The following is a 14,450-nucleotide window of genomic DNA, read 5'->3' as shown; positions in this document are numbered from 1 at the left end:
TTTCAAAATAAAAGTCCGGAAGTCTTCACAAAATGAACCCCATTACTTTGAAATGTAGTCACTTACTGAATACAAATGACATGGCGTGGCATATTTTGTAATTAGTAACGTTATCCAATGGATTACATTTGGATCTAATTTGAATACTTTTGGATTACTCAAAATCAAAAAAATTGTGCACCTTATTGCACCAGCCACAAAAAAAATGTCTTCCACAAATATTCTTTCTCTCAAAACATTTCTAGTGCACATACAATGCATTTTTCTTATTCAGCACTTACAGTTGGTAAAATCAAATTGCCCTTACAAAAACAGTACTGGTACAAACTACAGGTGTACTGTGTATATTCTACAACATGGGATGCTGTTTCTTTTGTGTACATTTTTGTTGCTTCTGTTTTTTTAAATCAAACCCTCATGGAGGACTTTGCTTATGTAACGCAATCTTCCATGTTTACTGTAAATAAAAAGGAATAAAAACTCCCTTTATCCATAAATCATCATTAAAGAACAAAATACATAAAAATGTAATCAAGTAATCCTTGGGGACAATGTAACTATAATCTAATACACTTTTTCTTCAAATGTAATCTTGGCTGATTATAGTTACTTATTTTTTTATAATTGATTACGTAATCCCGATTACATGTAATCCGTTACTATCCAACTCTGTTCGCTTCTGAAGCATTCAACCACAACCTGGGCCGTCCTCTGGGAATCTCTTGCTCAGATATCATGGAGATCCCATTAAATGAAATGTTGAATGTCATTAACATTGTGGCACACTATGGTGTGATATCTTTTTAAGTAGTTAAGAAGAAAAAAAAGATGCATATATGGAATGAATTAAGCAGCTCTTTCAGTTCTTGTGTTACCTTTATTAAGTTCTTTCAGTTTGGGAAACACTATGCGTTTTACTTATTTAACCAACTCAGTTCTAAGAAAATCAAATAATTTATTACATTTCAGAGCTCAGAGAAAACAATGAACCAAATTCAAAATATAATGGTAGTTTGTTTCCCTTTTCTTTTAAATTTTAAACATGACTTTTCCAGGTTTTCCATGACCGTGTTAGTCTATATCCACAATGTTAGGACGGGCGTCCGTTACCTTGGGCTTTCTTTGTGTTGGCATTTTAAACTCTGGTGGATTTCTGAGGACTATGGTTAACTGCTCATCAGACCTCTGCAGGGTAAATCCAGACAGCTAGCTAGACTATCTGTCCAATCTGAGTTCTCGGTTGCACGACTAAAACAACTTCTGAACATACACACGTTCCACCAAAACAAGCTCCTTCCCGAGGCTATTTTGCAGAAGCGCTGTTGCTCTGTACGGCGTTTAGTTCTTCCCGGGACGATTTTGATTGGTTTAAAGAGATGCCACTACACCAGAGCACGTTTTTTTCCCATCCCGGAATGCTTTCTAGACTCGCCAGACCCTCCTCCGCAGTGCTGTGAAAGAAGGTAGGTCTGGCAATGCGAGACTATGACCGTGTGAACCCTGAACAGGGCTTTTAAAGGCACTCCGTTTACAAGATGCAGTTTGTCATCCTGCACATTTTAAAAATTCCAAACATAAACATTCACTTCTGCACTACTTTTTGTAAAAGAGGATTGTATGTTACATGACATCAAATGTAAAAAGAAATGTTTTTGACAGGCATTGGCTCCTGGGTTGTGATGAAGTGAAATATTAAGGCATCAGGAGCACCATTTTTTTTTTTTCATGATTTCAGGCTTTTTGGACACAAATGTATTTACTGTCAACTTTTGTTGCTTATGTGTTTACTCTGAGTGTTTTCGTATCAATATTTCTCTCATATATTCATTTATTTGCTTTATCCTTCTGAAGTCCCATGATCTGCTGCCTTGGGCCATTTCTGTTTTCCAACGTAGTTGCACAACAGTCACCAGAGTCCATGTAATTATTCCTAACTTTAACATGAATGGCAACATAGCATACCTGCCCTCAGATCAGTGTGGTTGGGCTAGAGTTCATGTGTTTAGTCCCAGAAGCTGCTAAATCCGAGGACACTTTTCAAAATTCATGATGAGAGTCTCAGTCTCCTTTCAAAATGGTTTTGGGGACTTTGACCACAAACACCATGGGGTCTTTGGCCTTATTGCTGAAGGCTTTTCGGATGATGTCGACAGCATGCTGATGGGTTACGCCCTGCAGGGAGACTCTGTCCACAGACACCAACTCAAACCCAGCCTGGGGACACGAGAGGGAAAATTTAAGTCAAACAGAGTGGACATGGACAGGATATCTGCAGGTCTTAAAAAAACACTGACTTTAGTTTTCTTGAAGAAAAGAAAGTCTAAAATATTTACTCTTGCTTGCCAAAGGCAGTAATGTAAGTTACTTTATTACTAACACAACTTCTACTGCTAGGAAGCTCATCATCTGATCATTTTTAATTGGTTTACCCATTTTCTACGGTTTAGCTGGGTCCATGTCGCATTATTAATAAGTGATTCTTGTTTTATGCTGCTGGAAAGCACTGCAGAAAATGTGATTTCCCCATCATACTACCATACCTTCAGTGGTATGATTGTGTGAAGTATTACATTGCATTCTATGCAGTTTTAAAAAAAGGTCTTAGATGTAATTTGGGGAACTCTGCAGAAACCCTCATCGTTATGTACATCATGTCGTGTCACCTTGAGCACTTCACAGGTGGAGGCGGCTCCTCCAGGAAAGATCTTCTCGATCTTCACCACTGGCTGAACCCTCGACTCCATCCCGCCAGATATACTGATACCTAAATCACCAACAACAAGAGTGGGAGTCAGTGATGTGAAACACCTGGAACTGTAACTACACAAATATCAAATACAAGCACTGCCTTGACCTAACTATGTACAGTAAGGAGGCAAAGTGAGATGTTGTGCAGATAGTATTTTGCAGGGTTATGTACCCTGATATGTGCACGTGTGTTTAACCCGAACACGTTTAATTTTAAGTTAACAATTGTAGAATATAGATAAGTATACGTGTAAAGAGGAAGAATATACATGAGGGAAGATGGTTTACAAATAAGCTTTTTAAATCTGGAAGCTCTCACGCACCTTTTGTAGTATTTCGGTATTGGATAGTTTTGGCTTGCCAGGTTTTGAGATATCGGTCTCTGAGCTTTCATTAATGGTGCTCACCAAAAAACCTGTCTCTGTAATCCAGACACCTCAATGTGAACAGGTTTATAGGGACTACCGCCGCGATAAAAAGTAGTTCATTTATAGGAAAGCGTTCATTAATATTTAATATGTTGCTGGGTTTTATTATCCCACTCCTGCCATTTTTATCCCCCGATGTTTTATCATCTCTGTTTGTTTTTATTTGCATATTTGTTTATTTTTTTGGAAAGAACTTTTAAAGAAAAGTGCAATATGACTAAAGTTTATTCTTTTTTATAAATAGGCTATAGTTCCTATTAAATCTGCACCGCAGCGGGATCTGTGAAATGTTCTTTTTTTATTATTATTTTTTGGGGCATTTTAGGCCTTTAATTGACAGGACAGCTGAAGACATAAAAGGGGAGAGAGAGGGGGAATGACATGCAGCAAAGGGCCGCAGGTCGGAGTTGAACCCAGGCCCGCTGCGTCGAGGAGTAAACCTCTATTATATGGGCGCCCGCTCTACCAACTGAGCTATCTGGGCGCCCCTGTGAAATGTTCTGAACAATCGGGACATTGTTTTTGGAAAGACATGATGGATTGAACTGAACCCAAATGATTTATAAAATGATTCAGGCATTAAATCAACTAAACCTTTTACCCAGTGACTGTTTGGTCTTGGAGATGCTGACAGTTTTGAGCTCGTACTCCTGTTCCGGCTCGGAGCCGTTGAGTCCGTTCTCCGAGGAAGCCTGATGTCCGTTCATCTGTTCACTCGCCGCTCGCTGATCCGGACTCGATCTGAACACCTGCGACAACAAGGGCCGACTCCTGCGAGCAGCACTCTGCAGCATGAACACCGTTTCGTTACTCCTGTCTCCACTCGGCTCCTTTTTGCTTTTGGAGTGGCCGTTTCTAAACGGGGACCTTCCTCTCTCTGAGGCCGTGTCCCCCTTGTCAGAAGTGGAGTGCAGCGAAACCTCGTCAAAGTGGACGGAGCGAATCGTGCCGATGTCTGTTCGTATGGGAGGCCGGGAGTCTTGGCTGCTTGCCAGCAGCCAGTTGGGGAGCATGGGGCTGGCAGAGGGGGGTCTGAGGTCTCTGGACTCTGTGTTATATCCATCAACTGGTATGTCCAGCAGCGGGGTGAAGGACCTGGAGGGATGGGACTTCTCCCTGGACCTCCGGGGCCCAGACACACTGAGCTTCTCCAGCTCATCCAGTAGGTGGCTCTCCTTCTCCACCTCCTCAGCATTGTGGAGCTCAAATCTTCCCCTGTAATCTGAGGGGAAACACAAACTGTATCAGCACCTGTTTTCATGTTCTGGAAGCACACAGATGAACAGGTATGCATGATAAAAAATAAAAAATACTCATGTCAAATTTATGAGAAACTAAATTAGTTCCTAAGTCAAAATTGCAGCTTAATATCATTAGTTTTGATTTACTGAATAACAATTTTGTTTTAGACAAGTCAAAATGAAGAGATACCGAGTACAGTACTTGTGTTTTTTTTCTTTTCTTGGAAGAAATAGACCTCCATAAGGATGACATTTCCCTCAGAACACAATATATATAGTAGGCCTATCACTCTTACTCTAAAAAAAATAAAAAAATTAAATAAAACTGCAGAAAAACACCAATCATTTAAAATCATCAAACCCACCTTTTTAAGCAGTAATAAATAGCCAGCCTCCTAGTTTGGGGAAGATTGCCGTAATTTCCCCCCCCCCCCGTAATGTCAGACATAATATAAGTTTGTAGAATTTGTTTTGTTGTATGGGTACATGTTTTGTATATATGTGAAAAGTGCACGTCTTGGCACACAAGAAAATAGTATTGTGAAATCAAATCGAATCAAAGATCTAAGATGGGTTTTTCAGAGAATATTTAACACAAAGATCTAATCAAAAAGTTCAAACGACATCAAACTGAGGTGGTATTGTAGCTGTGGTGAAAGGTACTGACCCGGGATGGGAGTGATGAGGCGCCGTTTGGGTGCTCGACCAGATGTGGGAGAGCGAAGAGGAGGAGTTTGGACTACAATACAGAGGAGAACGAAAATATGAAAATGTTACAGAATGGAGCATAATGAGGACTGTCAAGACCTGTTGTGTTGCATGTTTTTTTTTTTGCAACTGATCACACTGATTCTGACAAACTCGGCCAGCATCACACGCACTTGAGCGATACTTGAGGATATCGTAGGCCTCGACTTCGATAGGGGTCACCATGTTATTAAAAGCACTCAGGTCAGCAGGAGAAAGCAGCATCCTGAGAAACAACAACAGGAAAAGAAAAAAACAGTCATTTTCATCGTTGTGTTACATTACAAAACACTCATCAGTGTCTTATTGTGGAACATTTGGATTTGAGAAGATTATCCTGAAAAATACTTAATCCCCTTCTAGCAGTATTTGTAATACCACAGTTTCTCTGGCTGGATTTACACAAAGTGGAGAGCAGACGTCTTTATTTTGTAATCAGAGTTTGTCTACATTTATTACATGCAGGCATAAAGAAAATCTTCATGGTCTAAATGTATATTTCTGTAAGTATTTTGGCAGCGTTATTATGTTGATGCTGCGCAGTCACGGAAGGCTTGTATCATGTGGACGCGCCAACAGTTTTGTTGTCATTACTTGGAATTCCTCATGGGGGCGGCAGAAACTACGCACTATAGCTTTAAAACGAGTCCGAGGTACACGTAAAAAACACTGAGCGGAGGACCGTGGTGACCGCCATGTAGGGCTCTATAAGTAAGCACCAACATTTTAAAATGAATCCTAGAATTAACAGGAGGCCACTGCAGCGAGATTTAAATAGGTGTAATATGTGACCCTTTCAGTCGGTATTTTATCTGTTGGAGCATGTTAAGAGCCTTGCAGCAGCATTTTGGACATTTTATAAACGGTGTACGGAAGATTGATTAAGGCAGGTAAAAAGTGAGTTACAGTAGTCCAAACTAGATGGGATAAAAGCATGTATTATATTACAGTTTTTTTCCATTTGCTAACACACTAAAATGACATGCATAGCACAATTATTTAAACTGACACACAGAGAGCAAAACCTCTTCTCAAGTCTCCAAAAGTCTAAACACATTTTCTGCTTTACACACATTTTGCAATTCGAAATGGCCCTTTTTAAATGCACTGAACACGGTTCTCTGCATAAGACACAACAATCTGACATAAAGTCACATGTCTGCCATTTCTAAACACTGCCATTCAAAATGACACTACATGAGCTAATTGGCCAACATATGCGCCACCTGGCCAAACACCTCAATGCTTTATTGTTACCACTTCAATCATGTGAGCACCTCTTTTTTTTCTATATATTTTTTCTGCAATTTTCTTTTTCAGTTTACGGTTTGTTGTGAGCATATTTATGTTCAGTCCTATGTAAATATATCTGCTGTGCATATGTTGCACTGACTTGTTTAGTTAAAAATTAAAACATAAATGTTTCAACATCATGTGTGTGTATCTGCAGATGGATGGATGGATGGATAGATAGATAGATAGATAGATAGATAGATACTTTATTCATCCCAAAAGAAATTTTAGGATCCAGTAGCTTAGACAACCTTACTGTAACACAACAAACACATATACACACATATATCACACATACATAAAAATAAAAATGAAAATCACACACAGAAATGCAATGACATGATAAGGTCTGTGCAATGACATGATAAGGTCTGTGCATGTGAACAATCTGACGAATTTTCTACAATTTGAACTATTTTAGTATTATGGCAAAGCATTCTAAAGATGAGAGTGCTTTTCATTATGCCCAACAGTGTGTAGTTGGTTAGACAACAATCTGGTAATATGAATGAAGTGTGTGCCATGTGGTGCAAAAGTTTGATTTTGATAATGCTATATGTAGTTTAGGTTGCAGTGCTTCATTTTGCAGGATATATAAGGTATTTTGCAGTTTGGGTGGGTGGTTTTGTGAATTGTGTTAAGTATTTTGATAAAACCACACTAGTTTGCAAAATTGTGTTTAAGCAATTGGAAAAAACTGTAATATGAATCACTGAATCAGTAGCTGTATCAGGGAAGGCTTTGAAGTAAATATCTAGTAATTATTTCTTTTTTATTTTCCTTGCTCTCCTTACCGGACTTCTCTCAGCAGCAGCAGCTTCTCAGGTCTGTCCAGCACGGCCAGCAGGTGGCGTATCAAGTTCTCCACTGACTGCTCTGCCACGTACTGTGAAAGAGGAACGACCAAAGTTTGGTATCCAGTTGATAATGACTTAAACTAGGAGCTGATATGTGAAATATGTTGTGTGATAAAAAACTGTAAACACAGACTCCTTTATGGGCAGTCCAAAGGTCAGCACATCTAAAAACTAAATCTAAAATGTCTTCTTACCCTTCGGCACGTCTCCATCACAGCAGCCACCTCCTCCTCCGTCAGCAGCCTGCGGGCCATGTCCTCCACCACTCCAAGCATCTCTGAATTTGGCATCGCACTGAGCTGTCGTCCCCCTGAAAACATCATAACGGATCTTAAGATGTTTGTCTACAGGCCCATCAATACCTCTTTGCAGTCCAACTTTATATAAGTAAATGATGTAACTGGATGACAGACAGTAGTTACAGTCTGAATAAATCTGTTCTATCAGTGTATAGTTTCCCAGAATACAGCCTGTAAAGATCTTTGAGCTTGCTTGGGTTGCTGCACATCAATCAGTCACAAAAGCACCATTACTCACTTCTCATAAAGTTAACTTTTTCAGCATGGAGTAGGATTCACTGAACAAAGTTAAGTCACATGTTTAAGATTTCAAATCTGCCACAGAGCGAATAAGGAGATTTGCTTTCTCAAAGTCAAAGGAGAAAGGCTGAAGATATTCTGTATTTCTCATTACAAACAAATAACGTAGAAAACAAAAGCAACAACTAACTGACCCTAGTAACAAGTAGTCAGTGTATCAAAGTCTGATATATCTTATTCTTCCACGCCATAGAGCTCCATTGTTGTCCACTGTAGTTTATTTTGACTCAATCCGAAATACACCCGAGTTATGCTTGCTAATAACCCAGCTCTTTTAGGTAAAAATTGAAACTATACATTTTTGACTCGTTTTTTTTTTTTAAGATTTACAGCTTCAGGTGGAGTGAAAGGGTTTGGTGCTGAGTAGGGAGGTCTGAGAGTATTCAGAGAGAAACTGAAAACACATTGTTGGTTTTAGTCTTTTTATGGGATTTATTGACAGTTTGAAAAATGTAGAAAAACGGCAGCATTTGTAACCTTTTTAAATCATATGTGACTTTAGTTTCCTGTGGTATTTACTTGTGTGATTGTCTTCTCAAGTTGTTCACAGAGCAACCCAAGCAAGTGCAGCATCTTCTTGAAACATTCAGAAAGTCGTCAAATTTCCTGTTCAAAACTAATTTGTGTAATGCAATGAGAAAAGTATACTTTTGTCTCATTATTACTTTTTTGTTGTTTTATTTCCTTTCTTTTTCTCTTTATTTATTCATTTATTTTTAATTATTATTATTATTATATATATATATATATTTTTTTTTTTTTTACTTGCCTATCTGTATATTTTCATAGCAGCTATAAATGTGTGAAGTGTAAGGTAAAATGTAAAATTGCATTGTATGTATGGAATGGAATATTTTGGTGAAAATAAAATGTGAGTTCCAAAACTAATTTGTGTTGGTTTCTGTGGAAGTGGGAATATTGCAACTTTAATGAATTTTCATGATGCAAAATTGCAGCTACCTTTGCCAGCCTTGTGTGTGGATGGCGACTTGGAGCGGCCCCTGGAAGCGCGTCCACCCTTGAATAGCAAGTTGACGAAGGTTTTTGAACGCTGCAGGGTGCTCCTCTCCTCTGGCTGCTTCCCTTTCTGCTTCTTCTCTTTCTCCTGCTTGATCTCTATGATTGGATAGCAACAGTCGGTCATTTACACGGCTATTCCAACCATTCCATCTTTTGATGTTTCCCCCTTTTTCTTTGCCTCACCTGCCACGGTGACTTGGCTCTGGGACCTGCTGATTAGTCGGCTCGGTCTGCTGAGAGCCAGCAGCACCGACGTCTTGGGGGACTCTTGACTCTCCCTGACCTCCTCTCCACGGATCACCGTGTCTTTGAGCAGAGTGGTCCGTCCCAGGCTGCGAGTGGTTTCTGTACCGGTCTTCTGAGAGGGAAGGTCCGTCTGCGAGGCGGTCTCGGTTTGCTCTGACTCAGACCTGGACAAAATAAACTACCATGATCAAGTCTGGTCATGTTGCTTTTGTATGTGTGTCTGCAGTGTAAGAAGATCATTTTAATAACCTAGAGCAAGCAAAAAGTTCTGTATAATACACCGAATTTGGGAGAATAACTGAACATTAACAACCCTGACCTCCGGTCCTCAGTAGAGATGCAGACATCCACCATGTCTAAACCAAAATGCAGGCTGGGAGGGAACATGACCTGCGATAGGCCGCTCAGAGAGCTGACCGGAGTCCCAGACGACAGAGAGGAGGCTGAGGAGTTGGAGTCTGAACCCTGGGAGGAAGATTTCTGAGTGCCATTGGCCACTGATGAAGAAAACAAGAGATCATCTAACTCAAATGTATCCAAGCATATCACTGAGGGTCCTGTGATCTTTACAGGTTCACAGGTAGAGCCTCACACAGACGACAAACACAAAGGATTGCAGCCTTCTAGATAATGAAAAAACCGATACATACGCTTATTGAGCCATCTGTATTCTGCCACCATCTCTTTGTAAGCAGGGTATCGTCCTGCTTCCTGTGAAGATATGGCCAAAGATATGCAAATGAGATACAGTAGAGACCTTGAAACTTTTATAGGATCGCTATATTTGATAAAGAGTAACCCTAGAACCACACAGAGACCCACAACCACACAACTCTTCATCCTCAAAAAGAAACACATTTTCCTTCTTGACTTTCTAGTAACCTTTGACAGATGGGGTGCTGTCTAACTCTTCAGTTTCCCCAAGGCAAAGCGTGGAATCCCGGAACAAAACTTGCCCATAACACGGCTCTAAGCTTTGATCAGCACCTGATCCCGGCTGCCTGGTGAATAATGCACACGGCCTGGCTATTTTTCAGAGCGCGAAACCCAAGCTCCGACAAGTAAAGTGAGCGAGGAATATTACGAGTGCATGCCAGCTGTCGGGCCCTGCTACACAAACGGCCGCGACTTCCACTGTGTGGCGACGCGGCTCGTGGGGTTTGTATTTGTGAGAGAATTAAAGATGAAAGGTAGGAAACCGGTCAGAAAGTTAAACGTGTGTCAGGTTATCTAACCGAGGCAGTAATGAAAGAGCCGGCATGCTTTCTGATTACAAAGAGTCATTATGAAACGTGATGCTTCTGCTTGCGGTTAACACGGAATTCAACACCAAACATTCAACTGATACAACTTCACTTCTACTAACATGTTTTATAAAGATGAAAGCTCCAACTTTACCACTGTACCAAAGGATTACATATTTTCAGTGATTTTTATATCAAATTGGATTACTTTTACCCTCTGGAAAACTTCATGACAACTTCCGACCATTAATCTTTTAGAAAACCGATTCTCTTGACAGCATAGATGTTCCCTGGAGGCTGACGTTTGTTCATTTTACATCAAAACTTTAATTTGTGTCAGCTCAAAATTCTACACAAAGCCTCTCTATACAACCTTCCTCAACTTCTCTTTATGTTTACTTGGGCCACGTCATCCTGTTTAAGCTTGAAACCACTGGAGAGCAGTTTTCTTATATAGAATGTTAAAAAATTAAACATTGTGTAAACATGTTTTTATTTTAACGCAATCCATAAACGTCACGTTAACATTTTGAATCATTGGCTCTGTTACAGGAATAAAAGCATATAGTCTTGCATTTATCATTATATCTTTTGCGCAAAATATTTTTTAGAAACCTTTTTTTTTTAGGCACTCTATGGTTTTCTCATGTTGTCTGCTATAGAAGGTCAAATTTTGTCCATTGCTGCTCTCATCTTTTATTTTATTTTAAGATTATTTTTGACAGGACATCTTAGACTTGGCAGAAGGGGAACGACATGCAGCAATGGGCCGCAGGTCAGAACCCGAACCCGCGGCGTTGAGGACTGAGCCTCTGTATATGGGCGCACGCTCTACCAGGTGAGCTACCCAGGCACCCCACCGCTCTCACCTTGATGGTCAGCATGACATGCGTGTGGCTCTTCAGCACCTCCACGGCACTACTGTGGCTGATATCCTCAAAGCTCACTCCATTGGCAGCCAGGATCTGGTCCCCCATCTTTATTCCATTCTGCTCAGCCAGCCCACCAGGATCCAGTCTAAAACATCACGACAGGAGTAAGTATGAGAGACTTTTTAACGACTCAATGTTTTAGAAAACAAACGTGATCTAGAAGAGAATGTTTTCCATGGCGGAGGTTCGTACTTGGAAACATAGATGCCCAGACCAAACTCCTTTCCCCCCCTGATGTTGAAGCCCAGGCAGTAGTCGTCTGAGGTGGTGTAAAGGTGGACGATCCTTTGGAGAGCGCTTCCTGAGCTGGCATCCGAAGGTGTCTGTCCGCTCTCCTCCACCACCATACGCCTGTGTATCAAGTCCACCCTGGAAGATTGTCCACAGTCGGTCAGGATCTAATATTTCTGTGACAAACTGAGCTAATATTAACAGGAATAGTTCTTCATCACCAGGTCGTCTTCTCCTTGGAGTAGCGGATGCCGGGGACTTTGCCAACGCGTCTCACCACCATCCTCAGCCTGTTGTTGCCTGTCAGGACCTTCACAGCGCTGCTCATCGTGATGCTCTCCAGGCTGACACCGTTCACCTCCACCAGTTTATCGCCTACAAACAGGCCTGCCTCCTCTGCGGACACAAATACACCCAAGTACTGTCACAAGAGCAACACAAGTACAGTTACTACAGTCAGAAAGGACATCAGGATCAAAGTGGCTCTGTCACACTATTTCACACAGTAGCATGTTAGTTTACCTGCTGTACTGTTGTCCTCCACCTTACTGACAAAGATGCTGAGGCCATGCTCCGAGCCTCCACGCACGCTGAAGCCGAGCTTGCCATCCACACTCTTATCCACTGTGATCGTATGGAGGTCCTCACTCTCATCTCCACCTAAAGACATCGCACAGATTTTTTTTTTTGTATCTTGTGTGTAAAAGTCTTTGAATCGCTCAATAAAAATACTTTTCAGAAAAAAACATGGATGCTGTGTCAATAAGCCAATAATGGTCATAAATAGAGCTTAATTTGCTTCTGAAAGGAGGTAACATCCACCAAATCCAAATGACCGAACCGAGGAGGTGATTTAAAATAAGAGCAAAGCTGCAGTTACTCATCTGATTTTTTTTAAAACACTACAAACTCCTGTGCATCTTTTATTTTTATTTTCAGTTCCCTTGAATGTCGATCAAAAACCAGGCAGTAAAGATGGAAACAAAGTGTTATCTTTTGTAAAGTATCAGGTCTATATCAAAGAAACTAAACGTTATTTAAATGCATCAATTACATTAATTGCGTTATGCATTAACAATACAACAATAACATTTGGGAATTAATAATAAGATACAATGCTTGTTTCATTTTCAATTTATCAAGTTATGTTATCAAGTATTGACAATGTTATTGTCTAAGGTTTTTTAATTGATTGTTGTCTGAGATGTGCGTATAAAGATATTGTTTAATTTTGTGTCTATGACCAAAACATTGCTTTTTACATGCTGACCATGGGCACCGTGGGATCTCACAAAAAGGTTGAGATCTGGTCAGTGTGATGCAGATATAAGATAGTAAATGCACCCTGCTAAGTAAGTCTCAACTTTGCTGTATCCAAATCTATCTTAATCCTAAAAGAATTACCCATAATTCTTTGTCTGTCAGATTCATAAACCAGTGTTTTGTCTTCAGTAGTCTGTAGGTTGTCATGTGCACTACACATGCAGGCAGCCCAACTACTCCTTACCATCCACAGGAGAGTTGATGAGGATGACCCGGCCCATGGGTGAGGAGGATCGGATTCCACGTCGGCGTTGCTCCTTCTTTCGCAAGAGGTTGCGTGCAGCCGTGTGTGACCCTTGGGTCCCGGGGGTTTTCTCCCTGCGGGACGGGTCTGACAAGTGAGCCATGGAGGCTGGCTGGGTCCCCTTTCACACACACTCCACCGGGGGCTCAGCTCCGGGTGGAGGAGCCTACAGCAGCGTACAGAGGAAGGAATAGGATCCTCAGACAATTTGTACGCTGTGCTCCCTGCACGCTGAGACTATATTGTGTTCACATTTGCATGGTGATTGTTGTGGTATTTTTTTAGTTGACTCATTTATTTACCAGTTTCAACTCATTAAGCAACGTAAGAGTTGCTTAATGCAACTCACCGATGCAGGTTGCTTTGTGACATGATAGCTGACTCTTTGGCTCCCTGGAGTCACACTTTGGTCCATTCCTGCCCATGTTGCATCTCTCTCACCTGTCTGAGCCTCACAGAAAAATAAACACATCAAGTAGGACTGCACAAGTCCATTACATGTCTAGTCTTTGCAGCTCCCCTTACATTAAGGACATTAGGCCATTAATACGAAAGGGCAACAAATAAACTGCAGGTGAGGATAGAAATAGGATTTAATAGGTTTATTTAGCTCAGACCTGACCCACTTAAGAGTCAGGATGTCACACGGTGTTACCATGGTTACATGTCACTAAACTTAACCCGTGATAACAGTGTGCCCTCATGTCGTCACCTTGGGGTTTCCCCCAGAAGTCTCGGTGCTTCAGCACCCCGGACAGCGACAAAGGCGACATTTAACGTGTAATTACTGACACCAAGATAGATTTAGGAGAATTAAGTTTAATTGCGTCTTAATTTATTCCGCTACGATATCTGATACATCCGGGAACAAATGTAGACTTATCTAGCCCATTATACACAACAAAACAAAACACTTACCAAACATCTCTTCTTCTTCTTTCAAGCACAGAACAGTGCAGACAACAAGGCAGCTCTTCTAATGTGACGTTATTCTGCTTAAATACTAGCAAACAGGCTACTATAGGCTAGGAAGCGCACTGGTAGGCGACAACAAAAACAGCGTCTTGCAATTCATCCCATACTCTGTAAATTAATTTAACTAAATTCAGCTACTTAAATATTAGCCTACCTGTGTCCATGTTGTGCAAAATGATCTAACGCACCTTCCTGAGACATTTCTCTGGCTGTTTAAAAAGTTCCGCCCCCGGCCGTGTCGATTGGCTGCTTTGAAGTTTATTGAGAGTATTTGATTGGACGACTATTATGCCAATCAACTGCCAGGGTGTCAAGACTTTGT

General features: G+C 40.9%; 1 protein-coding gene across 2 annotated transcripts; it reads right to left on the bottom strand.

The window, feature by feature from the left end:
• Nucleotides 1-1,224: 1,224 nt before the first annotated feature.
• Nucleotides 1,225-14,368, bottom strand: LOC120551506 (PDZ domain-containing protein 7-like). Of its 2 annotated transcripts, none has more exons than XM_039788983.1 (18): nt 14,072-14,368; nt 13,503-13,604; nt 13,094-13,319; nt 12,109-12,246; nt 11,808-11,982; nt 11,548-11,724; nt 11,293-11,440; nt 9,830-9,890; nt 9,499-9,676; nt 9,117-9,343; nt 8,874-9,029; nt 7,509-7,624; nt 7,252-7,343; nt 5,299-5,390; nt 5,085-5,156; nt 3,778-4,398; nt 2,664-2,764; nt 1,225-2,214 (listed from the first exon to the last, which is right to left on the bottom strand). In XM_039788983.1, the coding sequence occupies exons 3-18, from the start codon at nt 13,254-13,256 to the stop codon at nt 2,059-2,061; spliced, it is 2,673 nt and encodes an 890-aa protein (XP_039644917.1). In that variant the 5' UTR covers nt 13,257-13,319; nt 13,503-13,604; nt 14,072-14,368; the 3' UTR covers nt 1,225-2,058. The 2 variants fall into 2 exon arrangements, with proteins under 2 accessions (XP_039644917.1, XP_039644918.1); XM_039788984.1 differs by having other exon boundaries at nt 13,503-13,598.
• Nucleotides 14,369-14,450: the final 82 nt, after the last annotated feature.

The sequence above is a fragment of the Perca fluviatilis genome, chromosome 21, assembly GCF_010015445.1.
Source record: "Perca fluviatilis chromosome 21, GENO_Pfluv_1.0, whole genome shotgun sequence".
Lineage (NCBI taxonomy): Eukaryota > Metazoa > Chordata > Actinopteri > Perciformes > Percidae > Perca > Perca fluviatilis.
Note: the sequence above shows the minus strand (reverse complement) of the source record. Positions and strands in the feature narration are given on the sequence as shown.

Excerpts from the sequence above, each read along its gene's own strand:
- LOC120551506 (XM_039788983.1), bottom strand. The coding sequence starts at position 13,256 with ATGGCTCACTTGTCAGACCCGTCCCGCAGGGAGAAAACCCCCGGGACC. Across the intron at positions 11,983-12,108 it reads GGAGGACAACAGTACAGCAG|AGGAGGCAGGCCTGTTTGTA; the intron begins GTAAACTAACAT and ends TTGTGTCCGCAG. Across the intron at positions 4,399-5,084 it reads CCTCATCACTCCCATCCCGG|ATTACAGGGGAAGATTTGAG; the intron begins GTCAGTACCTTT and ends GTTTCCCCTCAG.